The sequence below is a fragment of the Rattus rattus genome, chromosome 1 (assembly GCF_011064425.1).
Source record: "Rattus rattus isolate New Zealand chromosome 1, Rrattus_CSIRO_v1, whole genome shotgun sequence".
Classification (NCBI taxonomy): Eukaryota; Metazoa; Chordata; class Mammalia; order Rodentia; family Muridae; genus Rattus; species Rattus rattus.
In genome coordinates, this window is record NC_046154.1 from 148,183,181 (window position 1) to 148,210,659 (window position 27,479).

The following is a 27,479-nucleotide window of genomic DNA, read 5'->3' on the forward strand; positions in this document are numbered from 1 at the left end:
TATTCAACAAACCCTGTTAATGTGTCATTTAGCTACTGGTGCAACTTTTTGTAAAGCAACTCATGCTTGGCCCAACAGAACTGGTTTGCCTTTGTAAATAGCTTTCACTGTGTGCTCTGGAGCTGTGTGCTGCCTCCTGAAAATGCAGGGAGCTTCTCAAGGACTCTAGAGCTAGAGGTCTGAGTTCATCTTCTAGTAGAACAGGCTGTATGCCAATGTGTTCCTCTCTGATACCTGTTTAAATATCGTCGCCTAGGGCTGGAGAGATGGCTCAGTGGTTAAGAGCACTGACTGTTCTTCCAGAGGTCCTGAGTTCAATTCCCAGCAACCACATGGTGGCTCACAACCATCGGTAATGGGATCTGATGCCCTCTTCTGGTGTGTCTGAGGACAGCTACAGTGTACTTATATATAATAAATAAATAAATCTTTAAAAAAAAATCGCCTAGAATTTTCTCTAGGATTACTTCTTAAACCTAGGCTCTCAATATACAAACAGGTGTTTAGTGTGTTTTCTGAGAAGACATGCTGTTTGCATGTACAGGCAACTAGGACCCTTTTCAGTGAACACGCCTGACCACACCTGGGAGACAGCAGTGTTAGTCGGCTCTAATCACGTTTAAGACAAACATCCTCCCATTTCCTTCCTGGAGAAGCTTGGTCAGTGAGTTCTGAACCTAAGGACCTCACAAGATGGGTTAGGTTTAGCAGAACGTGGTTAATACCTTCATTCTTGAATATTCCAACCAGGTTCTTTCCAACTCTATTCTAATCTCAGGCAAGAAACTATCTTAAGGAGAAAGAGTACACCCCGGGATGGCTAGCTCAAGGCCGTCTGGAGACTCTGAGCCAACAGCGGCTCCCCTCGTCCACAGGTTCGAGGTTTTACTGCTCTGTCCAGTCTCAGCACTTTCTACAGGGTCCTGGGAAGTAACTGGACTGTGTTTACCTTTGTGATTTCTTTCCTCTCGCCTAGAATTGTGGCCTAAAGCACTGAACACAAGTGTTGCAGCTACATCAGAATGGCTCCAGTGAGAGGAGGAAACAAGGTTACTAAACCCCGATTGCCAGTACTGCTAGGGTAACCAGGAAAGAGTATTTGCTTATCAAAAATAGACTCATCTTTTAATAGTACACTTTAATGAGAGTATATGTTCAAAACAGCATAAACATTACAGTGAAGGAACTGTCCAGGAAGCAGCCATGTGAAAGTAAAAATTTTTTATTCGACTGATTTCTCAATGTATCGTTCAATATAATGCCAGTTTTAAGGGCAGAAATTTGGTTCCACTGAAACTTGGTACTGCTACAGAGAGCGACTACTTTTCCCAGGAAGAAGGTAAACACCTAGAGAAGAGAAAGAACAGCTTTCCAGCAGCATGGCAACCTAACCACAGGCTGAGGCTTGTAGCGAGTATACTCAACATGGCACGGACATTGTTTAGCTGGTGACAGAGTGAGAAACGGGGACGGATGGAGCACTGCATGTGCTGTGACAACAGCAGACAGAACAAGCGCAGGGTGCGAGGACAAGCGTAGAAAAGGGAACCAGGATTTTACTCAAATGCGTTTAGAGCCTTTCTGTAGATACAAATATATATATATATTTATCCAAAAATATGTTTTATACAGATAAACGTTTCTCAATTAAAGATGGGTCCAAAGCTATAACATAAAGCATGTCTTCTGTTAAGACTATCCACCTGAATTTTCAATTTCTTTAAAGTTAGTGCATTAGTTTCCCAAATATTACCTGACCCCGTTTTTTACAGATGTAAACCAAACAGGCATTACTTCTTTAAAGGGCTTGCAGGTTAACTGCTATCTCACTAAGATGCTATGCGCATCAAATTCACAAGCAGCCCGGTTAGGTACTAAACATATCAAAAGGGCTGCAGAGTTGACTATTCCTCCTCACAGGAAACACCTTCTGACTGCCAGACGATAAATGTTGAAATGCACAGACTTTACTTCCTAAGTACTTCACTTCCTTATGCTAACGAGACATCTGCTCCAGTAGATGACAACAGACCTTGCAGCGGCTATCAGGACGTTTTAATGGGATGTACCATGTACAACCACGACTTAGAAAATAAAGCACACAATTATTTGGGTGATTTTACAAATCTTTTTTTTTTTTTCAGGTGTAAAGGCTACAAAAAACTCCTAAAAATTAGAGAACACTGAAAACATTAAAAGTTTGACATCTGACTTTATAGTATTTCCATTTCACCCTGAAAGACAACTTAAAAAATACGACCTTCCTAGAACAGGTCACCTTGCTATAATATTGTAAAAAATTGGTGAGAGCAAGAAAAATGTTCACTAGTTATATGGGGTGTGTGTGTGTGTGTGTGTGTTTGTAAATGGTTTCTCCCCAAACCATTAGGGAAAAACATTAAAGACAAAAAGGAAAAACAAAAAAACAAAAAGGTGGTCCCTAAACTATTTGAAGGCAGGTAGCTGAGTCTAAGCTAAAGTATTTCTCAGTCAGAGTAATCAATCACCTCAGAGTAATCAATCACCCTCCCCTCAGACGCCCCTCACAATGCAGGAACAGTGCAACAGCAAAATCAAAGAGCAAACTGTATTTTCAAGAACAGAAGAGTCGCTAGTGCTGAAGGACAGAGTAGAAAGCAGATTCTTTGGGGGATATCAGTCAGTCAGTTTCCGGCCCATTAGGAAGACTTCTCTTTCCTGCTCCGAGGAGAGTCGGCTCCATTCGACGTGACCGTGCCGTTCACACCATTCTCTGAAACGAGACATGACAGCGGGCATTGTTCTTGGCATCATAAGCTAATGAGAGCAGTAACTGTCAGTCACGTCTCTGCGAGGACGGGGTGAAGTCCCAAAGTCTCAGGGAAAATCTGTGATCTCTAATGTAAAGGAGGGCTTGGGAGCAGGAAGTTAAAGGGAGGTGAGTGCCATTAAAGTGAGTGAAGGGGCGGGGCGGGGGACTGGTGAACTCACAATGTTTACAAACATACTCCTCCACAGCAGTCCCCACAGGACATGGGGCTCTCTCCCACTGCATGGCAAAGCCATTTGGGTTATTTCTTTATAAAACAGAAACGTTATTAGGGATGGAAGCGTTTACAGCTGAGGGTGAACTGACAGTGAGCCCGCTGTGGTAGCACACTTCAATCCCGGCATGCGGGAGGCAGATGTGGGTTCACATCCATATATAGAATATGTGACCTGTGGGGCACACAGAAGCATTTATTGAACTTGGGTACAGGCTGAGCTGTAATCCAAGTCTCAGCAAATTTTAGGAGGGAAAATCCCTTGAAGGGTAGTCTTAAATCTCAGTGCAACTTAGACACCAGAAAGAGGACAACAGGAAAGTTATGGCTCCAGTGAGAAACCAAATTACAACTAGGAAGTGTTTGGAGCCAGACAGCACTCAAGGCTTGAGGAGTGCAGCCAACGCAGGATGAGGAGATGCTTCTCCCTCAGCTCTGGATGATTCTCAAGGAGCAGCGAAGACCATGACCAGAAGTCAAGAAGGGGACCCCCAGCAGCAAAAGAGCCAACCAAACCTCGAGCTGGAAGCGTGAGTAGGAACTGACATAGTAAAGACAAACAGACAAACATGTAAAGAAAAAATAATCAAGAAAGACTTAAAAGTACTTTTGCTTTGTTTCAGCACTAGAAATTTTTTTTAAAGAATTATTTATTTTATGTATATTGTAGATTATGTACACTGTAGCTGCTGTCTTCAGACACACCAGAAGAGGGCGTCAGGTCCCATTACAGATGGTTGTGAGCCACCATGTGGTTGCTGGGAATTGAACTCCGGATCTCTAGAGAGCAGTCAGTGCTCTTAACCGCTGAGCCATCGCTCCAGCCCTCAGTGGTAGAACTTATACCCTGGAATTCACAGATTCTAGGTGGGTGCCCTACCTTGAGCTACATCTTAGCTCTTAACATGCTGGGGTTTTGACTAAGAAGAAAAACAGGCATAAATTCTTGAAAAAAAAAATCACAAGTTGCTGAAAGGGAGAGGTTAAACGGAGACGTAGTTCCTCATCTGGAGTGTACACCTGCAGAGATGGAGTCACTGTTACATCTTCCAACAGCTAACAGCACCACACTGACCAAGGGACGGACAGATTTAATGCTGTCTATAAAGCTAGCAGAGCTGACAAGGGGGAAAAGTGCTAATTATAGGACAATCTTTTATAGGAACAGATGGAAAAAATCCTACCAAACAATCAGAACCAACAGAGCAAAGGTACAGTATCATCTGTCCCTAACATGGGTGTATGCCAGGAAGGAGAGAGGAGAGAGGGCTGGGGACAGTCCTTGCAGCATCAACTTGAGGAAGGACTGCAAATAGAACTCCTGGTGTCCCACAGTGGGGACAGGGGGACTGCTGGGTCTACTGGCTGCCATCCTCAGTCCAGATTCAGTAAGAGGCCCTGTCTGAAGGGAGAGAGGCAGAGAGCAAGACAGCAGCGTTCTTGTGGGTCTCTACACCTGCACCATGCCAATCCTGTTCTCAACTCAGGACAACGCAACACCAAGATTCTGGATTGGCAGGAACTGCATAAACTATTTTCACTGATAGATGATCCAAAAGAACCCACATTCACTAAACCACTTAACCCAAGTCCATTAAAGACTGCAGGAGACCAGATCGATTTGCAGAATCGACTGCACTTGTATACTTTGCACTGTACAATCGGAAAATGAAATTAAGGAGATGATTCTATTTTATAGCATCCAAAAGAGTAAAATATTTAGGGAGAAATTTAATCAAAGTTCTAGACATTTAGGTTGATAACTATAAAATTTAATTGGAAGAAATTAAAGAGCGGAATAAATGGAAAGACATCCCTGTTCATGCTCCCAAAGGCAATTTACAGATTAAAGGATTCTGAAGCAAAACTCCAGGTGCTTTTTGCAGACACTAAAGGGAGGGTCCTAAAACTCACACAGAAATGCTAGACACCTGAAATGACCAAAACCTGAAAAGGAAAAAAACTGGAGAACCTTCCAGAGCCTGTAAAAAACAGCCAGGGTGTGAGCTACCCACCCCTCACCACAGCAAGGCTGCGAGCTACCCACCCCTCACCACAGCAAGGCAGCGAGCTACCGACCCCTCACCACAGCAAGGCAGTGAGCTACCCACCCCTCACCACAGCAAGGCAGTGAGCTACCCACCCCTCACCACAGCAAGGCAGTGAGCTACCCACCCCTCACCACAGCAAGGCAGTGAGCTACCCGCCCCTCACCACAGCAAGGCAGTGAGGTACCCACCCCTCACCACAGCAAGGCTGCGGAGCTACCCACCCCTCACCACAGCAAGGCTGCGAGCTACCCACCCCTCACCACAGCAAGGCAGCGAGCTACCGAACCCTCACCACAGCAAGGCAGCGAGCTACCCACCCCCCCTCACCACAGCAAGGCTGCATCTACCTCCCCCCTCACCACAGCAAGGCATCGAGCCACCCACCCCTCACCACAGCAAGGCAGTGAGGTACCCACCCCTCACCACAGCAAGGCTGTAATCTACCCACCCCTCACCACAGCAAGGCAGCGAGCTACCCACCCCTCACCACAGCAAGGCTGCAATCTACCTACCCCTCACCACAGCAAGGCATCGAGCTACCCACCCCTCACCACAGCAAGGCTGCAATCTACCTACCCCTCACCACAGCAAGGCAGCGAGCTACCCACCCCTCACCACAGCAAGACAGTGAGCTACCCAACCACACAGACACATCAAGGGGGTGTCTACCCACACAACACAGCAAAGCACTGCACTGTTTGCACAGTGGCAGGCTCTTAAACGCATCTGGCAGAGGCCAGAGCTCAGATGGATCTCATCCTAAACTTCATCACGGAGAGAACGAAGCCGGGAAGGTGCAGCTCCCTAGCATGGTGTCACTATGCAGCAACAGTCTGGCTCGCCCTAATGACCTGCAGCTCCTCAGCAGATGCTCACCCAGGAGACAACGGAGGAGTGTGCAGACAAAGACAAGGGGTGCTTACCTCACTTTACTGCTAAAAAAAATTCCCAGAACCCCAATGTCCTCCAGCCAGCCAAAGTATGGCATGCTCACACACGTAGCCTGACGGCTCAGCAGGAGAAGGTGCGGCTGCCAGGTGGGCGGGCGGGCCTGAGCTCCGCCTCCAGGCCCCAGACAGCTGAAGAGGGCTGCTCCCCCAGCCTTGTCCACTGCCCTCCACATGCACACCTAGGCCTGTGCACACTCGCCCTCCATAAATAAAAATGTAAATTAATAAAATGTAAAAATATTACGCTATGGTTGACATGGACTCTGAGCAATTGGCTGCTTTGTAAGTCGACCCCCAGAGCCCACGGAAGATGGAAGAATGGGCTCCCGGGGCCTCTGACCTCCAGACGGCACAGACGCCTCTTCCCAACACACAGAGAGGAACAGTGTGCCACGAGGAGTCACGGCTGACCGCACGCTGCTGTTCCGTGTGCAGGAACTACCCAGCAGAGCTCTGGGACGCAAAGGCCCCGTAGCTATGGCGTCTGTCTGTGCTCTCACGACTGAAGTCAATACCAACCTGTTCCTTTTCGGGAGGACCTGCCTTTGGTCACAGCCGGTTTCCTTCTCACGGGAGGGGCCTGGAAGGCAGAATGTTCCCTCCACCTCCGAAGCTGGAAGTTAATGAACTTCCACATCATGAAGGCTTGAGTGATGCAAATGGACGCTAGGACCGCGATCCTGAAAGGCAGGCCGAGGACAGCACAGAAGTTAGACTATGTCAGAAAACCCACGGATAAAGTATTCTACCATGATCTGAATAACGATGAAGACTCAGTGTTGATGCTTAATGCTAAGGAAAGTCATTTACTGAGAAATCCACCTTAGAGGTTAAACAAAGGCTTTAGTACGTCCCATGTGGACAGAAAGCAACAACAGCCCCCAGGTACCCCTCACTCATTACAGGCGACAGGGAGAGGCTGACAGCACGGCCAGCAACAGTGGGAGGGGAAAGGAACTGTACCTAACCGCCAACACATTGAAGTTCCCGGTACTGAAGTCCAGCTTCTGGTTCTCTGCTCTTGCCAGGCCAAAGCCAACAGTGAGGACTGAAAGAATTAGGGTCAGAAGTCTTCCCAAAACAAAAAGAACCGCCCAAAGAGAAAACCTGTAGGAAGACAAGCAAAGTCACAGAAGAAAACCGTTTTAGAGACGGTTCTTAGGGACTTAGATCCCCCTGAGCAAATGCGTGTTCTGGGCGTGCACGTGTGGGGCTGAGCCTGCGAAGACTGATCAGTGAGGCGTCTTCCTCAGTTATCCCCACCTTACTGAGACAAGGTCTGCCACTGAAAAGAGGATTCACTGACTGCTGGCCTGGTTCGCCCAGCCCTGGAATAATCTCACTGTTACCCCATACCTGGCTTTCTATATGGGGCTAGGGATCTGAACTTGGGTCCTATTGCTTGCACTGTAAGCATTTTCCCACCGAGCCATCTTTCTAGTCCCTAAAACAGCATTTCTTATTCTGCCAAAGGATTTCTGTATTCAAATTCCTGGGAAACACTACACAATGTGGCATCCAATCAGAGGTTCACAGCACTGGATACCCTAGTCAGGTTTTCCAGAACTAATTGAATATTTTGTTCACTGTGAAGTACTCACGATGTGCTTTAGAACTTATGTTACAGTGAGCGACTGTAACATGCTGAGCACGGGCCAAGCCAGTGCTGCTATAAACAACCATTACCAACTCCCTTCTCAGAGGGCCACAGACGTCACCTGCTGCAAGTTACCTTCCCATCTGAGTCTCTATCAAAGTCTTTCCATAGCCTTAAGACTGTATCAGCCATTTTCTATTTTCTTTCCGTTTTTAAACAATTTCCTTTATGGTGTGCATGCTGCAGGGGAAAGGGCCCATGCATGCCATGTGAGGTCAGAGGGCAGCTGTGTGGATTCGGTTCTCTCCTTACGCCTTTCTGTGCTTCTAGGGACAAGCTTAGGTTTTTGAGTAGCACTAGGCTGTCCCTTTATTTTCTCCTGAACGTTTTCTTCTTTATTGCTCCTTTTCTCAAAAGAAAGCCGTGATACTGCGGCCTCAGAGACACTCACCCGATACAGTGTCCTTCCAGCTGAGAGTCACTATTTGGAAGAATAGAGTATAGACTATGAACACTGGTGTTTAAAACTATTTATCTACTCATTTATGTGAACATGTGGGTGTTGTCTGTGTACCATGTGTACGCCTGGTGCCTGCTGAGACCATGAGAGCAATGGATCCCCTGGAACTGGGGTTACGGATGGCTGAGCCACCAGGTCGGTGCTGGGAATTAAACCCAGGTCCTCTGCACTGAGTCATCTCTCCAGTCCACAGTACAAATATGAAGTGTGGTTCTGCCTCCTTTTCATGTACTACTAACGCAACTGTAGAATTCTCAAGGACACAGGCATGACAACAACCTAGTCACTGACTGCAAATCCCCAAAGAGAGGACGGCACTTACCCTTTCTGGTACTTCTCGTCACTAAAATAAAATAGACGAGAAATGTGGAAAAGAAATTCAACAAAATAGTGCAGCACCAGAAGAACAAGGCCCAGATGGTTCAAGCTGTTGAAAGAAACACAAAGAAGAAAGGCTAATTACCAACTCACACAAATTAGCACGCTACCTGCCAGTCACACCCAGGCCAAACCCCAACTCACTTCAGAAGGTAAGCCCCAGCAATGTGGAAGAGGTAAAGACCGATGTAGACAAGCTGGCGAGGAATATCTTCCTGCAAAGACAAAGACGCAGCACCGGTGAACAGCATGGTCAGCACTTCCGCTTTAATGGCACCAGCCTTAACGCATTTCTTACATCCACACAACCTTTCTGCTAGTCACCGACCAAGTCAGTAATGGGAGCAGGTAAAGCCATCACCAAAATCCATGCCCACAAGCAGTAACTCCCCGGGATGCTAACGCAGCATCAACAGCTTTCAGACAACAATTTTCAGGGGGGACTTTCCCTCAACTGTGCACAAACACAGAGCAACGATGAACATAGGAAAACTAAGTTCTGCTTCCCGCGGCTGTGGTCTTGGACAAGTCAGCTCAACTCTGCATCTGAAGCCCAAAATACCACCAAGGGAATATCGAAGCGAGAACAGAGAGAGGCACCGGAGAACACGCATCCCAGCTAAGAGTAAGGCTAAGTAGAAACAGCCGGTTGAGGACAGGACTACTTCAGGGCACTGAACCAGGGCAAGCCCCACATTGTTCTCCAGTCTTCCTGGGAGCACGGCCATGGGGCCTTGGGGCTCACAGGTGCGGGGCTGACAACCACACTCAATCTGTGCCGGTCTCTGGTGAGGGGAAAAGGAGAGAACCAAGGCAGCTGGGTAAAACTGGCTGTCTGAGCGGCTCAGAGAGCAGCCTGTGGTGAATTGTGAGTAGGTCACCTGTGGGAAGACGGCTCATCACAGCTGTGGAAACTAGAGGCTAACCAGACACAGCGGGAGAAGCAGGAGTGCGTGTTCTCTGCACGCTCTTTTCTGTTGTCTTATTTGTTGTGAGAATTGCCTTTTCTACCAGAAGCCACAGTGAGATTTTCCTTATGATTAACACACAAAATGTTTATAAAAGTGAGTCATTTAGTAGTGTTTCAGAGAAAGTTCTGTGGTGTGATTCTGGATGTGTCCTTCCATGCTTGGCCATTTTACTCTCAACACTGATGTCCATACAGCTATAGCAAGAAGGAAATTGTGGACTGACATAAAATTTGGATAATCTCAGGCTGGAGAGCTGGCTCAGTGGTTAAGAGCACTGACTGCTCTTCCAGAGGTCCTGAGTTCAGTTCCCAGCAACCACATGGTGGCTCACAGCCATCTGTAATGGGATCCGATGCCCTCTTCTGGTGTGTCTGAACAGCGACAGGTATACTCATATAAATAAGGTAAATACATCTTTAAAAACTGGTATGTTTAAACTATGAATCCCGAAACCTCTATTTGTTCTTCTGGGATCTTTTTATTAAAGAACTCTTGTAGATTTTTATTTTCATAAGAAAACATTTCTTGACAACACAAGCTTTATTACAAGTGATCACACGTGGACTTACAAAATGTAAAGATTAAACCGGGTTTAAAAAGCTTTGTGTTACGGGGATGATATCTGCTGATGATTTTGAGTAATAATAAATGTTTGTGAAAGGCACCACTGCCACCTTAAGATTCTGATCCAGGTCAGGCGCCGACTCAGAGAAAGCTTTAGAAGTCCAGAGGGAGGCTGGAGGGTGAGCAGCAGAGGTTAGAGAGGTGTGTCTGACTGAGGCTGCCAATAAGCAGGGATGGGAAAACCACTTATAAACATTTGATATAACAATCAATTCTATTATCTGTAATCAAAGCTAATTTAATTACCAGCAACAAAACATTTGACCATTTCCAGAGTTCCTTAAAAGCTTCCAAGTTCAAACTAGCTAAGGACAGGGTCCCACCTTATTTTGCCCACACAACCCTACTTCAGCCTCCCCAGTACCTGGCACTGTGGTTACTTACACACTATAGAGCCTGGCTAAGAAGTGGCACTGCCAATCTTCTGGGCTAAAGGAGACGAGGGCACACTGAAGTCACATGACTTAAACATTCCCATCCAGAGCACCAAGCTCTCCCCCCACTCCACTGTTCACACCGTCCTTTCTTACTCCCCCCTCTGCCTGTGAGGGCCCCCAATGTTCACACTGTCCTTTCTTACTCCCCTCTGCCTGTGAGAGCCCCCCAATGTTCACACCTTCCTTTCTTACTCCCCCTCTGCCTGTGAGAGCCCCCCAATGTTCACACTTCCTTTCTTACTCCCCCTCTGCCTGTGAGAGCCCCCAATGTTCACACTGTCCTTTCTTACTCCCCCCTCTGCCTGTGAGAGCCCCCCAATGTTCACACTGTCCTTTCTTACTCCCCCTCTGCCTGTGAGAGCCCCCCAATGTTCACACTGTCCTTTCTTACCCCCCTCTGCCTGTGAGAGCCCCTCAATGTTCACACTGTCCTTTCTTCCTCCCCCTCTGCCTGTGAGAGCCCCCCAATGTTCACACTGTCCTTTCTTACTCCCCCCTCTGCCTGTGAGAGCCCCCCAATGTTCACACTGTCCTTTCTTACTCCCCCTCTGCCTGTGAGCGCCCCCCAATGTTCACACTGTCCTTTCTTACTCCCCCTCTGCCTGTGAGAGCCCCCCAATGTTCACACTGTCCTTTCTTACTCCCCCTCTGCCTGTGAGAGCCCCCCAATGTTCACACTGTCCTTTCTTACTCCCCCCTCTGCCTGTGAGAGCCCCCAATGTTCACACTGTCCTTTCTTACTCCCCCTCTGCCTGTGAGAGCCCCCAATGTTCACACTGTCCTTTCTTACTCCCCCTCTGCCTGTGAGAGCCCCCAATGTTCACACTGTCCTTTCTTACTCCCCCTCTGCCTGTGAGGGCCCCCAATGTTCACACTGTCCTTTCTTACTCCCCTCTGCCTGTGAGAGCCCCCCCAATGTTCACACTGTCCTTTCTTACTCCCCCCTGCCTGTGAGAGCCCCCAATGTTCACACCGTCCTTTCTTACTCCCCCCTCTGGCTGTGAGACTGCTGCAAAGCAGTCACAGCACTAAGTTTCTTCCAGGAAAGATTTCTCTCCAAAACACATTTCATAGAGCAAATTTTAAGAAACGGTTTAACACATATGCAGCTGTTACTTTCAAATTATGCTAATTACTTGAAACAGTTACTTTCAACTGTCACGTGTAAGTGTTAAAAATAGTTTCAGTTAAGTTCTAAGTTATGCAAATTAGTCCATAAAAATGAGACCACACTTCTGGAGAAGTGCCATCTGGCAGCAACCGATAAGAAAGAGCTCTAGGAGCTAAAGGAACGACTGCTTTTTGCTCACCAGGGTCAGTGCACAAGAGATAGACTTGGATCAATAATGAAAGCCAAAGGTATTATTCCCACAGGTATGCAGACACCTAAAGAGAGCTTATAGTAGTTGAGCCCTGTCCAGTAGCCAATCATCAAGAAACTATGATAGTCTCTAGACTGTTGTCCAACAAAGCTTTTCACAACTACACCAACGTTCCCTAATCTGTCCAATCCACAAACAGTGGCACACACATCTATCACTTCCCCTAGGTCAGGAGAGACTGAGGAAGGAAGATCCTGGTTACAAACCAGACTAGGGCCACACAGAAAAACCATGTTTAAAATTGTGTGTGTGTGTGTGTGTGTATCTTCTATACAAAAGGACAGTTGTGAGCCTCACAGGGATAAGGGGCGTTGAATACGGCCAGTGTAACTATGAAGTGAAACTGTGTTACTTTCATTTCTCTCCTGTGGCTGGCAGCTCCTGTTTTGCACAGCCCAGCCCCAGAAGACCCAAGTCTCACACGAGGAGCTCACCAGACAGGGAAGGGCTCCTGGAAATTGTGGGCCTAATAATTTTTCAGACATTCCAAAAAACGAGTGCCCTCATCTTAACTTGTCTGATCAACCGGCAGAGCATTGCTCTTTATAAGACAACAGCATGCGCCAGAGCCCTGTTTGCTCATCAATCCTAGCAGACGCCTGGCACCCACACAGACCAGAGGGGAAAGGGCCTATGTGTACTAATGCTTTTTAAAGACTATCTGTGGACTTTGGCAGGAAGAGATAAATCTGTCAGTAAGTGGTTGTGATAAATCCACTTAGGAAAACTTCTTACAGGGAGCTAGGACCAAACCTTCTTTCTGTGGCAAGTGTAAGCCATATAACCAACAAAAGGTAAAATGTACCCACGTGCAGCTAACTTCAGCTCAGTCACTCATACAAGACAGGAACTGTATCTTCCGATCCCTCCGTACACATTTGCCCTTCCCTGACATTACTTTCAAGTGAAGCCCACGTGGGTTGCTTATTATTATTACTCTTATTAAACTACTCCTACACAAGAATAAAGAACTATTGGACTAACTTCTCGTAGGGGAAAGGTAATCCTGACAGAGCAGCCTTCACATGGGAAGTGTAAGGCAAAGTATACAGAATGGAGAGGGGAGGTTACAGAGGAAAGCGCCCACCTACCCCACCCCACCCCAGCACAGTGCAGTGAGGCTGGGCAGGTTCTGGGGAGCCAGGAGAAGGAGTGGGGCGGTGACTGTGTACAGCTGGTGACTGACCCCAGCTTCCAGAAAGGGGGCATGGAGGGCTCCAGTAGTTGATCCACTTCTCTGAGCACAGGCCTCTCCCACAGCTTGGAGAGGACTGCCCCACCCACCCCTCTCAGGAAGGGCTTCCCTGGTGAAAATTTAACTGCAGTTTACTTTGTCAACACAGATTTCTTCTTTTAGGCTTACATACAGAACTGCTAGTTGAAATCCAACTAGTTACTTGTGAAATAAATTGCTAAAAGATAAAAAACAGTAAGAGGAAGCTAACACATTAAAAAAAAGTTGGTTAAGTTTTAATTTAAATTACCACTAATTTAAAAGTGAGCAATCAGCCAAACATAAAAGTTTAACAACATCAGAAGTGGTTTGTTGGTTGGGGATTTGGCTCAGTGGTAGAGCGCTTGCCTAGCAAGCACAAGGCCCTGGGTTCGGTCCCCAGCTCCGAAAAAAAAAAAGGGAAAAAAAAAAAGTGGTTTTTTTTTTTTTTAAAAGAAATAGTTGGGAGTTTTAAATTCTGAATGAGGGGGAGGTGGAACATAGAAACAGAGCTGAGGCCAAGGGCACAGGCACATTCAGGGCTAACAATCACACACACACACACACACACTCACACACACACACACACACTCACACTCACACTCACTCTCTCTCTCCCTCCACCTCTCCTCTCTCTCTAAGAGAGGGTGTGTTTCTCTGTGTAGCCCTGGCTGTCCTGGAACTCACTCTGTAGCCCAGGCTAGCCTCAAAGGCAGAGATCTGCCTGCCTCTGCCTCCCGGGTGCTGGGACTAATGGCGTGCACCACCACTGCCCAGCAACAAGCCAAACTTTTACAGTTAAAGAACAAAATATTACAGATCCAGCTTACTTTTTTGGTTTTCTGGAAGTAGAGTTCGGGGAATGCATGGAGCCAATATGCCAACTGGGATATGTAGAAAAACTTCATTTGAAATCTGAGGAAGTAAAAACATGTTTTAAAGGATAGTATCTAAGAACAAAACAAAGAAAACAAAGAACAACCAAAAACCAAAGACGTGCCAGAGCCCAGGAGAGGGCGGTGGCTGAGCTGTCGCTGTCACCCATACAGCGCCCTGCCTGTCTTTAGGCGGCCCTTTAGCGGCCGGCTCGCACACTTTCCCCACCATTCAGTCAACTGTGTCATTGCAAAAACAGGCAAAGCCACAGCATGCAGAACTTGAACCCCTTGTCTGTCCATTACCTAAGGACAGATCTACAAAGCTTCACACATCAACAGGAAAATGGGGCAAAAAGGCCACCCAGGGTCACAAGGAAACCCACTATCTCAGCTAGGGCAAAGCAATGGCCCAACACGTCACTGGAAGTGGGCAATGTTTCCCTTGGTGAGCTATTACTTCTGCCTGGCTGCAACAGGGAAGAATGCAGACAAATGGAAGCAGAGGCAGGAAAGGCAGGGCTGAGGCTGGGAGGGCTCCTGGGAGACCGTCTTGGACTCGGCAGTCTCCTCTGTACACCACATGCCTCTGCCTCTTCTGCCTGGTCATCTTCTCCCTCTTCCCTGAGTGTAGAGTGGGAGAGCCAACCTGACACCATTTCTAGAAGACACACGGCTGCATGTATGACTCAGAAAGTGTTTAAAACAGGTATGCTCATGGGCACGTGACAACCTTGCTTTGTGAATTTTTCTCTAGATTTTAGACCACCAAATACGTGATGAGAACTGTCTAGGTTGGAAGTGCCTAGAGCTTCCCAAGTAGAAAGAAGAGAGATAGCTCCATTGTTGAGAGAAGTACACAGTCTTGACGGGGAGGGCACAAAGCAGGACCCACATCTGTGGGATGATTAGAAACAACCTAAATTATTTGCAGATGCTACATAAATATAAACCAGACAGCCCATGCTGGATGCAAGGGCCTCCTTGCTGGCAAAGCAGCAGGGTAAATTCTCATGCAGCAGGGAACTGCATCACCCTGACAAGAAGCTCCCGGAAGCAATATATAGACATTCAGGATGCAAGCAAGAAGAAGAACCCCAGCCTTAGAATCTGATAGAACTGAGCAGAAATGAAGGAATAAGAGAAGCAGGGGGTAAGGAAAGAAAAGAAAGAGACCACAGACTGAACTGAGAACAGGACCCCCATTGAAGGAATCAGAGAAAGAACTAGAAGAGCTTGAAGGGGCTCGAGACCCCATATGTACAACAATGCCAAGCAACCAGAAAAAAAAAAAAGAGAGAGAGAGAGAGAGAGACCACAGAAGAATGTAGACATGCCGAAGGGAAGGATAAAGGTGCGAGAGAGAAAGAGATCACCCAGTACGATTGTTAAAATCAGGGGCTGAGAGGTGGCTGGGCAGTCATGAGCACAGGCTGCTCCCCCAGAGGACCTGGGCTTGATTCGAAGCCCCCCTCAATGGTGGTTTACAACCAGCCAAAACTCCAGCCCCAGGGGATCGAAAGCCTTCTCCCACTTTCTCTGGCACCAGCCACATGGAGGTGAACATACATACGTGCAGGCACAACAGTCACACATAAAATACTCTTTTTAAAATGTGTTACGATCAGTTGTCTCGGGTTGGCAAAGGTAACAGACAGACAGGAACAGCACTCAGCTCTTTCTCCTCATGCCAGTCAGGGTGATGCTGCTGCCGTCCTAGGCTGCAAGCGATGCACCACTGCACGTGTTATGAAGGCTAGGGGAGAACCACACCAGTGGACTCCACTTGTCTGAAAAGAAGTCTTTAGTTAAGAAAGGCCAGTAAAAATAACTTACGTCATCAGGTTATGGGGATACGCTCTCCACAGGATCGTCGGGTCTGAGATATAGTTTTCCTAAGAGACAGGAAGGATAATTACCTGTGAGTACCATGAAAACATTTACAGTTCCTCACAAAAGGTTCCAAAGAGCATGTGGAAATCAAATGCTTCGGTTTGTCTGATGTGATCTGAATTGCTTAGGTCAGCAAAGTGAAAATGAGCCTGAGACATAACCCCAAGTAGACCCAATACCCGGCTTTCCAGTCCAGTGCAGTAGCCTGAGCCCCTGTGCAAGGAAGTACAGGTCTAAGGCTGCACTGACGGAACAAGAGGTCATAAGGTGCGGCCCAGTTCTCGAAGGTGCCTTTGCTGATGCAATCAGAGAACTGAAAACCACTTCTTTGCGAAGTTCACAATGATGCAAACGCATACACTGTCATGCAAACCTTTTCCTTAGAAAGCTAGATGTGTTTGGTGAAAATTACAAGAAACAACGCAAAAACTCCCTCCAAACCTTAGGTGATGACTCTAAGACGACTATGCCTTACTGCTGTAACCCTTACTACACACATAAAACATTTATAGTGTGTGCGCGCACGGGCACACACTAATAAGCTGACATTTCCCTTTTGACTCTTACATCAGTAAGATGGGAAGGGCACTGGGTTGGAGTGCGGAGTTTCAATAGATCTCTGATACTGACAGTTAGATCCGGCCATCTTACTTTGCCTGTTACTGATTTCTACCAGGACGACTTAATGTGCTTAACAATCTCAGAGTGTGTAAAGCCACGCAATGGGATATGAACGGAAGGTGCTGGTACTGAACACTAAAGTGGATACTGTCTTCCCTCTCACTAAGGAGAGCTGAAGGTTCTGATGGCTGGACCTGAAAATGTATTAAGTTGCTTGGGAGAAGCTGGAGTGTTCACGGAGGGAATAACTAACAACATTTTTGCTTCTCTAACCCAGGCGAACTCACTGCTGACATGAGACCCAGAGATCTGCAAGTGATGACAAGATAGAGAAATGACATCCCATGCCTAAAAACATGAGGCTTCTCAAACAGCAGAGCCAGACTGAGACTCTTAATTACGCTCGTGCGCGAGCAGAGGCCACACTTACGGAGACGAGAATGAATGTGCCCCACACACAGGCAAAAAGGTAGAACGCACTGAGCTGCCCGGACTCATTAAACTTGCTGTGCTTCGTTTTGGAGAAGTGCATCCGACGGTTAATTTTCTAAAAATAAAAGCATCTGTTAGCAATGGCGGACAAAGACAAACACACTTACTATAAGAGGGTCAGCAGATGGAGAACTAGTGGTGTTTTACAAAATGGGGATTTCTGAGATTGTATACTTACATCCAACACATACTCCTGAATTATGGCATGAACAATTATCGCCACTAGCATGTAGAAGAACACTGTAGCCAAATCTTTGATACCATAGTAATAAAGGGATGCTGATTCAGCAGCTTGTTCTTCTGAAGGCCAAAAAGGACACACACACACACAAAAATATACGTGAGATTATGAAAACAGCACTCGGTACAACATAGTTATGGAAACAAACAGGAGGTGGCTAACCCAGTACAGTTTCTACAGAGGGTCTCCCCAACGGTCTTGAGCCAAGGGGGAATGACAACCAAAGAGGCTTTCTACAACCCAAAACTTCAGGGATTACTTACAAAAGACTTGACACATGTTAGTTACGGCCACCAGAAACCAAAAACAGGGGAAGGGAGCCATGCTCTAGCAGCCTTGCCTGGGCTACTGTCCTGTCTTCTCTGGAGTCTCAGTAGGCCCTGGCTGGACGTGCAACCTGCTGACCCTCCATTATGATCCTGACAGAAGCCAATTTAACTTTCCTCTGCCCTGGTTCTGATCTCTAAGCACCAGAGAGATGCAACTACCACTTAAAAGTTCTTTTAATTCTTGAATTTGCTTTAATTTCTCAAAGCAAATATACTATTTTTGAGTTGTTGACACCTGTTCTTGGGAGTCTGGGGGTCTGCTTAGGGGCATTCTTTAGTGCCACAGGACACTACCCCCTCAAGCAATATCCTCTGCCACTAAATCGAACATTTATAAAGCTCCACAAAGCAGTACAAACTCATCCTGTCCCTCTCTCTTTCACGGAGGGACACCCCGGGGCAGGTCACCACCAGATACTTGCCATTTATTTCCCTAAGCAAGCATCTTCCCTCTCTTATGAAAGTCACCACAGTCCTGCCCTCAGAGGCAACTGGCTTCCCATGGCAACTTACTTTTTACACAGCATAATTTGGAAATACAACTTTCTAAAATAAAAGTATAGTTTGGACATAATTATCTGATATTTCCTAGATTTTACTGGTACAGAATAGAAGAAAGGGTAGGAACCTGAGGCAGCCCACCTCAGCGGTAGGGATCCTGACTGAACACCTACGCTCAGGATGCCCTTTAGAAAAGGCTTGGAGGGACCAATACAGAACTCTCTGATGGAACTTCGGGACCATGCACCAAGCATATAATAAACAGCGAACACAGAAAACTGCTTCATACACTGCTCAGGGTACGATAAAGTCTTAGGAGGAGTTAGTGTAGACTCCAGTGTCCGTGGACACTTCCAAGTCTGTTCAGTTGCGGTCCAGTTAATACTCACCTGTTGCAGGGCGGGTAACATTGTACTGAAGGGCGACAAAGATGATGGCTCCTTTTGCTGTTATCTGGAGAGAGAAAGCATGGAAGACATCACTCAAGAATCGCTCCCAAACGAACGTACCAGGGCGAAGAGATTACAATGTCTGTCTCCACTTCTAAGAAGCAAGGTCCCCTTTTCTGTGGCCTGCTGGGAAGGCACAGTGGAAACTTATCAAAAAAGTAGAGTCTGGGGCTGGGGATTTAGCTCAGTGGTAGAGCGCTTGCCTAGGAAGCACAAGGCCCTGGGTTGGTCCCCAGCTCAAAAAAAAAAAGAACCAAAAAAAAAAAAAAAAAAAGTAGAGTCTGGTGGTCAATTCACCGAAGGGTTTTTCTGTGGTTTAGACCATGTGACTAATCTGTTTGGTTAACATTCCCCCCACCCCAAAAAAAGTTCAGATGAATTAACTAATCCCTTGGTAAGACGCTGGGTTTCGTCAGGACCGGCAAACAAACTGTTAAAAGACTAAAGAACTCTAAGCACTTTGCTTTTCCTTGGGGTAGGAAATGCTTTTCGGAGACATGGTGCAAGAGCTTGTTTGAAGTTCCCAAGGTGCATAAGGGGATGAGGAAGGCAGCAGAGGTGAACACAGGTAAATTTAAGGTGAGGTGAGTAGAGCGCACGAATCAGGATGGACAAGCACACAAACAGCACCGAGCTGCTTCAGTATGCCTGCAAGGCTTTAAGGAGCAGCTGGTTCTTCTGTCCTAAGATTGCCAGGCATAAATGGGTCTCTTGCCCCCTTGGAGTGTCCCCATTGCTGCCACAATCAAGTTCCAATTGCATGGCTATGTTCCCTGCTCTACCTCCCAAGATTCCTTCCCTGGGTTCCTGGCTTCCTAGGATAGTGTGGTCTGCACCTCTATCTCCAACGGCTGCATCTACCTTTGGCCCTGCCACAGGATTTCTTTGTTGGAAAGTCTTCTCTCTTTAGAGCTCAGTCTCATCATATCTTTCAAGGGCACCTTCCCTGTCTTCCCAGAGTGGGCAGTTCCTTTGTGAGACTTCCTCTTCATAAAGTCACACATTACGGCAGGACCACACTGGCCTTTATCATGAAGTAAGTGCTGTCTGAGGGGCCATGCTGCAGCACAGTCACGGTCTGCCCAGACCTAGTATGGGGAAGCAGGTGAGATGGCTCAGTCATAAGGGCCCTTGTCACCAGCCTGACAATCTGAGTTCAATCTCAGGAGCCTGACCGCGTGGTGGGGGAACGGACTCCTGCAGCTTGTCTGCTGACCCCCATGCAGTACAGCTGAGGAATACCAATGTAATTCTAAAGAAGAACCCAGCACGGCACCTCTAAAATGCTGCAGAGTCCATCAGTGTTACACAATAAATGGAAGATGGGTACCACAGGCAAACATGCAAGACAGCCCATGAAGAACTGCGGTGGGCACTAGGCCAGTGCTGGTGGGACAGAGGAACTGATGAGGCAGAGTGTGGCTTGGTAAGCAAAATGAAAGAGTCTCACATCACTTACCAGTGCTCCATTGTACACACCGAGGTGGCAAATACTAATAAGAATATGGGACAGAAGAACGCAAGGGAGAGACTGACCACCAGTTGAGATCACCAGATCCATGGTTGGAAAGGGTTGCGGGCGGCTTATACCCAATAAAAACCTAGCAGGCAGGACTTAGAGGAAGACTTGGGAATTACTATTTATGGGACTTTACCCATCATCTATGCAAGTGTGCAGTGTCTGTAGAGAGGCCAGACAGGGCCAGAACTCAAGTGCCTGTCATGCTTTGGGAAGTGTCTCCTGGGCCCCACGCAGTATGGACTACTAAAACCTAGGGTTCATGTAACCTAGTGAGAGCGAGCCTGGCTGGTCACCTCAGGTCAGGCCTCAGGTGGGCCTGGGAGACAAGGCTCTCTTTCCTCTTTACATCTGTGACATAATGGGACCAGCTGCTGTCACACCTGGGGCCTGCTGTTGTCTCACTCTGCTTCAGCAGTGGGGTCAACTCACGAGGGTCTCCCCACACTGAATTATGGGAAAGCCAATGGTATCCTAGACCGAAGAGAAATGCTGGTGACAGAAAGATCATGAAGAACCTGGCATCCCCAAAGCCAAGAGGAAAACTCCTCAAAGACAGACGGATTGACAAAGGTGAGTTTTCACAGGTGTGATGAAGACAGTGGGACGGACTCATCATGGTCACAGCTCGAGTGAGGTGCATAAGGATCAGGGAGATCACACTGTGTGGACTGAAATCCCAAGAGTCTTGAGCTGGTCACGATGCTGCTGCTTTGAGGAGTGGAGGAATGAGTTTGTGCAGGGCTCACAGATAGTTCTGGGGGGAGGGGTTAAGTACACAGCCAGGAAGAGGGGACTAATGGGAAGACCTGCTGAAGAGAGCTCTCGAGTGCTTCCTCCTGGGTCAATGAGGGCGGCACAAGCTAAGCCTCTCTTATTCACACACACCTACGATCCAAAGCAACTTGGACTTGGTTTGCTTTGTCTTTAAATTCTGGAGTGTCTGTATATATTCCATGGGATGCTTTGAAGACAGGACTCAGCTCTAAGAATGCAATTCACGTTTGTAGCATGTCATGAGTCACTGATGGAACTGTCTTACTCATGTGAACGAAGAAATCTATATATGGGGGAGTGAAGGGGGAATAGGACGAGAATAGGGATCCATCCACCCCTCCCACCCTGTGTATGTACACACACACACGTACACGTTCTCTCTCTCTCTCTCTCTCTCTCTCTCTCTCTCTCTCTCTCTCTCTCTCTCTCTCAATCTCTCTCAGTATGTGACAAGTAGTTACAGCTAAAATCGTCTTCCCCCTAGCATTACAGGGGTGTTTCCCCGCATGAGTGTGTATGGGGGTATGCACGCTGCCTGCTAAGGGGATGGGGACCTGCATGATGAGATTACATCGTTCTCACTGAGAGAGCAGCTGGCCAAGACAAGTACACAGATTGCAGACCACGTCTGCGGTAAAAACTTAATGTGAGACTATGAACATGCGGATGATTCCTTTCCTAGAACCCTGAGCTGAGATGCATATAAAAGGCACAATCAGCCAGGTGTGCATTCATGGCTGCCATCCGGCATTCAAGAGGTTATAGCAGGAGGGTCAAGAACTTGAGGCTAGCTTGTTTTACACAGGCAAGGAAAGTGAGGGTGGGGGTGGAGAAGGGTGAGGAAAAGCAAGAGCAGTCATTCCCTTACACTCGGTTTTCATTTACCTGTGGTCTGCAGCAGCCTTGAAAACAAGGAGACTGTGATAGGAATGTCACGTTTGAACTGTATTCTAGGGAGACACGTGATGAGACCTGCACTGTCCCCCCGGGAAGGCACCACTGGCTGCATGGCTGTCAAATGAGCTGTCAGGGCCATGTGTGTGTCCTGGTAACCTCCCATCATCGTAAGGCTGAACACAGGAGGCCGGCCAGCTTCAGAGAACTGGTCCTGGAGTGGAACTGCTAGACTGAAGACTAAACCATCATGGATGCTATGCATAGCAAACTCACAGAACATACAGTGTAGGAAACTGTGAGGAGCCGCGTGCAGGCACCCCTGGGGTACTGATGGTTCCTGAGCATAAGACGAAGTGCGTTTCCTTTAGCCAAGGAAAGTTTTTAGGAGGAAAGGCAAAGCAACGAGAGTGAATGAATACATTGCAGGAAAGGAGAGAGGCAGAGTTAGGCCAATGTCGTCGGCTAGCTAGACAGTTGGCAAAAGAATGGAGGGCAGGAAGGGGTGTGGGGGAGGGGACTTAGTCCACAGTGAGGATATGAGGCCACTCATAAAGACACTGTATTAAAACTTGGTGAGGGGCCTGGGTTTAGGTGGGCATGGCTGGTTGTCACTCAAATTCAGTCTCTGGGAAGGACTCCTGTGCTAGAAGGAGAGAGCTGATCCCGATGTGACGCGTACAGTCTAATGAGGATTCTCTCTCTCTCTCTACCTCTCCTTCTCCCTTTCCCTGTCTGTCTGTCTGTCTACATGAGGTTTAAAAATGGTTTTAGGTGAGATTTGTGGGGCTGACAAGAAGGCTTGGAGGGCAAAGGTGCTTGCCCCAAGGCTGACAACTTAAGTTTGATCCCTGAGCACACAGGGTAAAGGGACACAGAGCCTCCTCAGGGCTGTCCTCGAGCTCCCATGTGTGCCGCAGCGATCAGATGGACAGGGATGCTTGCTTGCACATCTGCACTGTCTCCTCTGCGGCCTCCCATCTCCAGTTTGTAAGAGGAGGTCAGATACCATGGTGAGGGAAAACTTTGTAAATCTTCAAAGATAAATACAGTACCAAATTCTAAACCCAACAAAAATTAGATTATCCTTTTATGCAAGGCTTCTAAATAAAATTAAGATCTGGCTTCCAGCTGGCTTAGCATGTGACATTAGGTAGGAAGACAGGAGAAAAACAACAGGAGCGAGACCCACCAAAGAACGTAGAGGGGAAACCAACACTGTTGCTGCCCCCACTTTCCCAAGCTTCACCTTTCATCCAGCAGTGCTTTGGCAAGTCAGCAGTGAGCTCACTGGTTTACACTATAAACACGCCATCCCCACGCTCATTGTACTAAAAAGCAAAAATGACCCTCTCTTTCGCTCTATCTTACATAGGTTACCACATTTAAGGAGAGATCCAAGTCTTCATATAGAAAGTCATAAAATTTCAGGGTTCTTTTTGGAGTGGCCATCAGTGAGAACTTAGTGTCCAATATTATAAGGATGAGATGTATTCTGTACTGTTAGAGGTAGGCACGGCTACAGTACACACTGGACTCATGAGGGTGTGTGTACTGTTAGAGGTAGGCACGGCTACAGTACACACTGGACTTATGAAGGTGTGTGTACTGTTAGAGGTAGGCATGGTTGTTGTACACACTGGACTCATGAGGGTGTGTGTACTGTTAGAGGTAGGCACGGCTACAGTACTCACTGGACTACACACTGGACTCATGAGGGTGTGTGTACTGTTAGAGGTAGGCACGGCTACAGTACACACTGGACTCATGAGGGTGTGTGTACTGTTAGAGGTAGGCACGGCTACAGTACTCACTGGACTCATGAGGGTGTGTGTACTGTTAGAGGTGGGCACGGCTACAGTACACACTGGACTCATGAGGGTGTGTGTACTGTTAGAGGTAGGCACGGCTACAGTACTCACTGGACTCATGAGGGTGTGTGTACTGTTAGAGGTAGGCACGGCTACAGTACACACTGGACTCATGAGGGTGTGTGTACTGTTAGAGGTGGGCATGGCTAAGTACTCACTGGACTCATGAGGGTGTGTGAATTTCTACCATATTCTCCTTCATCAATTTATATACAAGTTTTTCCCCCAAGACAGACAGAAATGACATTAGGTCAATCTATGTTTAATAAGCGAGGGGTCAAACAGATGGTTCGGTGGTTAAGAGAACTTGCTACTTTTTTCAGAGGTTCCAGGTTTGCTTCCTAGCACCCACGTGGCAGTTCGCAACTGTCTAAGTCCAATTCCAGGGGCCCTGGCATCCTCTTCTAACCTTCCAGGGCACAAGTTGTGCACAGACATGTATGCAGGCAAAACATCTCTCCATGTAAAACACTTAAAACTGAAACTAAAAACAAGCTAATAAAACATGTGGGTGAGTGAGTGCATAGAGAGACCTGCCATCATGCTTGATGGCTTCAACCCCTAGAACACACACGGGGGTGGGGAGGGGGACCTGACTCCCCTAAGTTGTCCTCTGATCTCTACACGTGTGCTGTGGTTTAAAGGTTTGTGTGTTCAAGCATGCACAGATGCACACATGAATCTAGAAATAAACCTGATCCCTGTGTATTCCTGCAGCCCCCGCTGGGCCAGCCCCCTGCAGGCACTCCTTTCAAACCTGTACTGTGACCCTTTTCACTCTTCCATATTATCTCTCCTCGCAAGCTTCTAGGGCATTCTTATGTCTATCTTCTTTTAACTGTTCAATTTTCCCTACTTTAAATACAAAATCACCAATAGTATTTTTTTGCATTCTATAGACATTGGCTGTGAAAAAAAATTTATAAAATTTGTATAATAAAAAGTTCCTAAAGTCAAATATTTCCCTCAAACAGATTACTTCTTCTTTAACCTTTTGAGAGAGGGAGGAAGGGGGAAGGGGAGGGAGATATTGATTGACTGAGAGTCTAAAACCTCTGTCATCTGTTTTCCAACAGATGAACTGCCAAGGAATAACCAAACACTGAGCGAGGCACTATGGGTATCAGTTAACTTACGCCTTTGAAGAACACATTTAGAGACAAGGAAACCCAAGTTCCTATATTCTCTAATGTGAATCAGCTGCAGAGTGTAGGCTTGTAGAGTACTCCCCAGTGCTTGCCTGCTTGGCTGCTAACACACCTTGTTATTCCTCCTTCTTCTTCTTCTATTTTAACCACAAGTCCCCTAATATTTCAGTATTCTTGCACAAAAGGCTTCATAGTTCTGCAAAACCCTCTCTATTATTTCGGCATGCACACACACTGTACTTCTACAATTAGACTGAGATTAAATAGCAATTATTTCCAAAGTCGCACAGCGAAAACCCACAGCGTCAGTGTCTTCTGTGTCTGAATAAAGTGCTTTCAGAACCTGCGTCTTTACCATATGGTTAACCTGCACAGGCTGCCCTGCTCTGTTCAGCATTTGAACATTCAGGCCTTTCTGGAGTGATTTAAAGGCTTCTATTTAGTATTAAAACGCACACTTACTGTTAGAAACCTTTAATCCAGCACACAGGAGGCAGAGGCAGGTGGTTCTTAGGAGTTCGAGGCCAACCTAGACTATGTTAACAAATTTCAGGACAGGCAGGACAACCCAGAAAGACTCAAAATAGAAAAAAAAAAATCATAAATCTAACACTGAACATCCTAGAAAATAAGGAAGAAGTTTACATAAAAACAGAGGCTGTGGCATTTCTAAGTGTCCGGCTTTCTGCTGTCTATTTTACTTCACTCACAGTACTTCGAATAAGCTCAGCAGATCCCGCACCCCTAAATTACAAGCTCACGTTGGGAGCTGTTAGCTCCTTCTCCTAAGTGGAGCTGACCAGTCATCATCAGAGGTGGCGTTCACCGTGTAGCTGCCACTGCATTTGAATTCACAACTCTCCTGCATATGGTGACAAGTGCCTACTAACCACGTCCATGTCGTTAGTGCCTTTGATACTCGAGCAGGAAAACATTTTTCATAAATTCAGAGATAACAGATATTTAGCATTTTGTATGTTGCTTATAATTGAACCCAGAGCCATACTTTTGACCCACATAGAAGTGACAGAGCAAGCAAGGAAGCAAGCAGACAAGCAAGCCTGCACTAGAGACTTGGGGTACAGGTCAGGCATAAAGGCTTCGGCCTTGTACCAGCCCTGGATTCATTCTATAACCAATAATCAAAGCAAGCATTTACCATAGGGCCACAAGCAAACCCTAGATTTCAAATACCACCCACTCATATAATAAATTCTGTCAGACTTCTCCAAGCCAAGTTATCCGATTCTTCAACAGCAGCTATGAGGCCTGTACAAGTGATGTATATAGTTCATTTGTAAGGGAGGCCAAACCGCGTCTCAAATTTGGGTTAACTAGTAAGCTTTTTGACTGGTTCTATTTGCCCTTCACCCTGCCACCTCCTTAGTCGTGGCTACAACCATCTGTGACAGTATCAGGGACAAGAAGTACTTACATGTAGATTTAGAAAAGTCTTTTCGAAGAGAGGAAAGATAACATAGAAAGTTACCTAATGACACCAAATTAGCGCTATGGAAAAGAAAAAATCGTAAGCACCTTTCATCACTGTTTCATTCCATTAGTTCCTTGCTTTCAACTCAAACCTTTAAGGCTCTATTCTCGACAGCAGAAAAAGACTAGTAAAAATGGATGATAAAATATTTATCCTCACTAGGTTACATGCCAGGGGGTGAGGAGACAAAATGATAACCATCAATATATCAATATATTTAATGAGACTCAGTGGCTTCCAGATTTAAAAAAAAAATGGAAGAGGGGGAGAGTAGGCGGAAGCACTGAGAAGGGTGGAAAAAACCCGTAGGATGTAGGATGTTACAGGTTCACCTTGCAAACTTTATTACCCACATTCAACAGCTGTTAAATAAGTCATCAAAATACTCAGATATGTGGGAAGAGAATTTACACACTCCTGACAGTCTCGTCGCCTCTGCTTTAAGAAATGAAATCTCTCAACTCCTCAACACAGCTGTTGCGAGCCTGGCGTCGGGATCAGACCCGATCCTCCCGGAACAGAGAGCCCAGGCAGAAAGTTGGACAAGCGGCCGTCGGCGGGCGAGGGGCCACCGGGTGCGAGCACCCCGTCCAAGCCCTCCGCTCAGGCGGCGGCCGCGGCTGTGGGTCGGGGTCGAGCGGGGGGGGGTCCCTGTCAGTCATCCAGCCCCGCTGTCCCGGCCCCGGGTCCGCCCACCGCGCAGGGCCAGCACGGCCGCGCTTGCTGCCCCCGCCGGCCCCTCGCCGGCTGCCACGTAACCCTTCGCGGGAAGCAGGAACTGCGCGGCGCGGGAGGGGGCGGCGGGCCGGGCCGGGGCCGCAGGGCCGCGGGGGGCTGCGCAGCTCCGGCCCGGTACTCTAGGGTCGGCGGACCGGGCCAAGGGTCCCGGGTCCGGGGTCCCGGGGTCCGGGAAGGAGGGCTCACCTCGAACATAAGCCCCAGCAGGAAGAGCATCGCCAGACAGGGAGACGATGTCCGCGTGATTCTGCAGCACGAATTCATGGCTCAACACCGGCGGGTTCTTGTTGCTCTTCTTGCGAATCGCCATGGTGGAGCCGCCGCCTGTGCCTGCAGGTGCTCCCTCCGCCCGGCTCCGCGCTCTCGGCTGCTCACCGCCGCGCTGCCGCCGCCGCCTCCCGCTGGCTGCTCCGCACAGCCCCACCGCAGCCGCTCGCTGGGGCTTCACTTCCCATCCCACAGCCAGTACGCAGCTGCCGGGGCGGCCCGGAAA

The 27,479-nt window shown here is 47.5% G+C and overlaps 1 protein-coding gene across 1 annotated transcript; it reads right to left on the bottom strand.

Annotated features, from left to right (window-relative positions):
• Positions 1–1,128: 1,128 nt before the first annotated feature.
• On the bottom strand, positions 1,129–27,479 carry Tram1 (translocation associated membrane protein 1). The gene is given in 12 exon segments (XM_032906794.1): positions 1,129–2,752; positions 6,544–6,704; positions 6,988–7,131; positions 8,464–8,568; positions 8,664–8,734; positions 13,977–14,061; positions 15,858–15,916; positions 16,966–17,082; positions 17,206–17,327; positions 18,488–18,551; positions 27,173–27,211; positions 27,213–27,479. Coding segments are annotated over 12 exon segments (1,125 nt in total). The 5' UTR covers positions 27,297–27,479; the 3' UTR covers positions 1,129–2,678.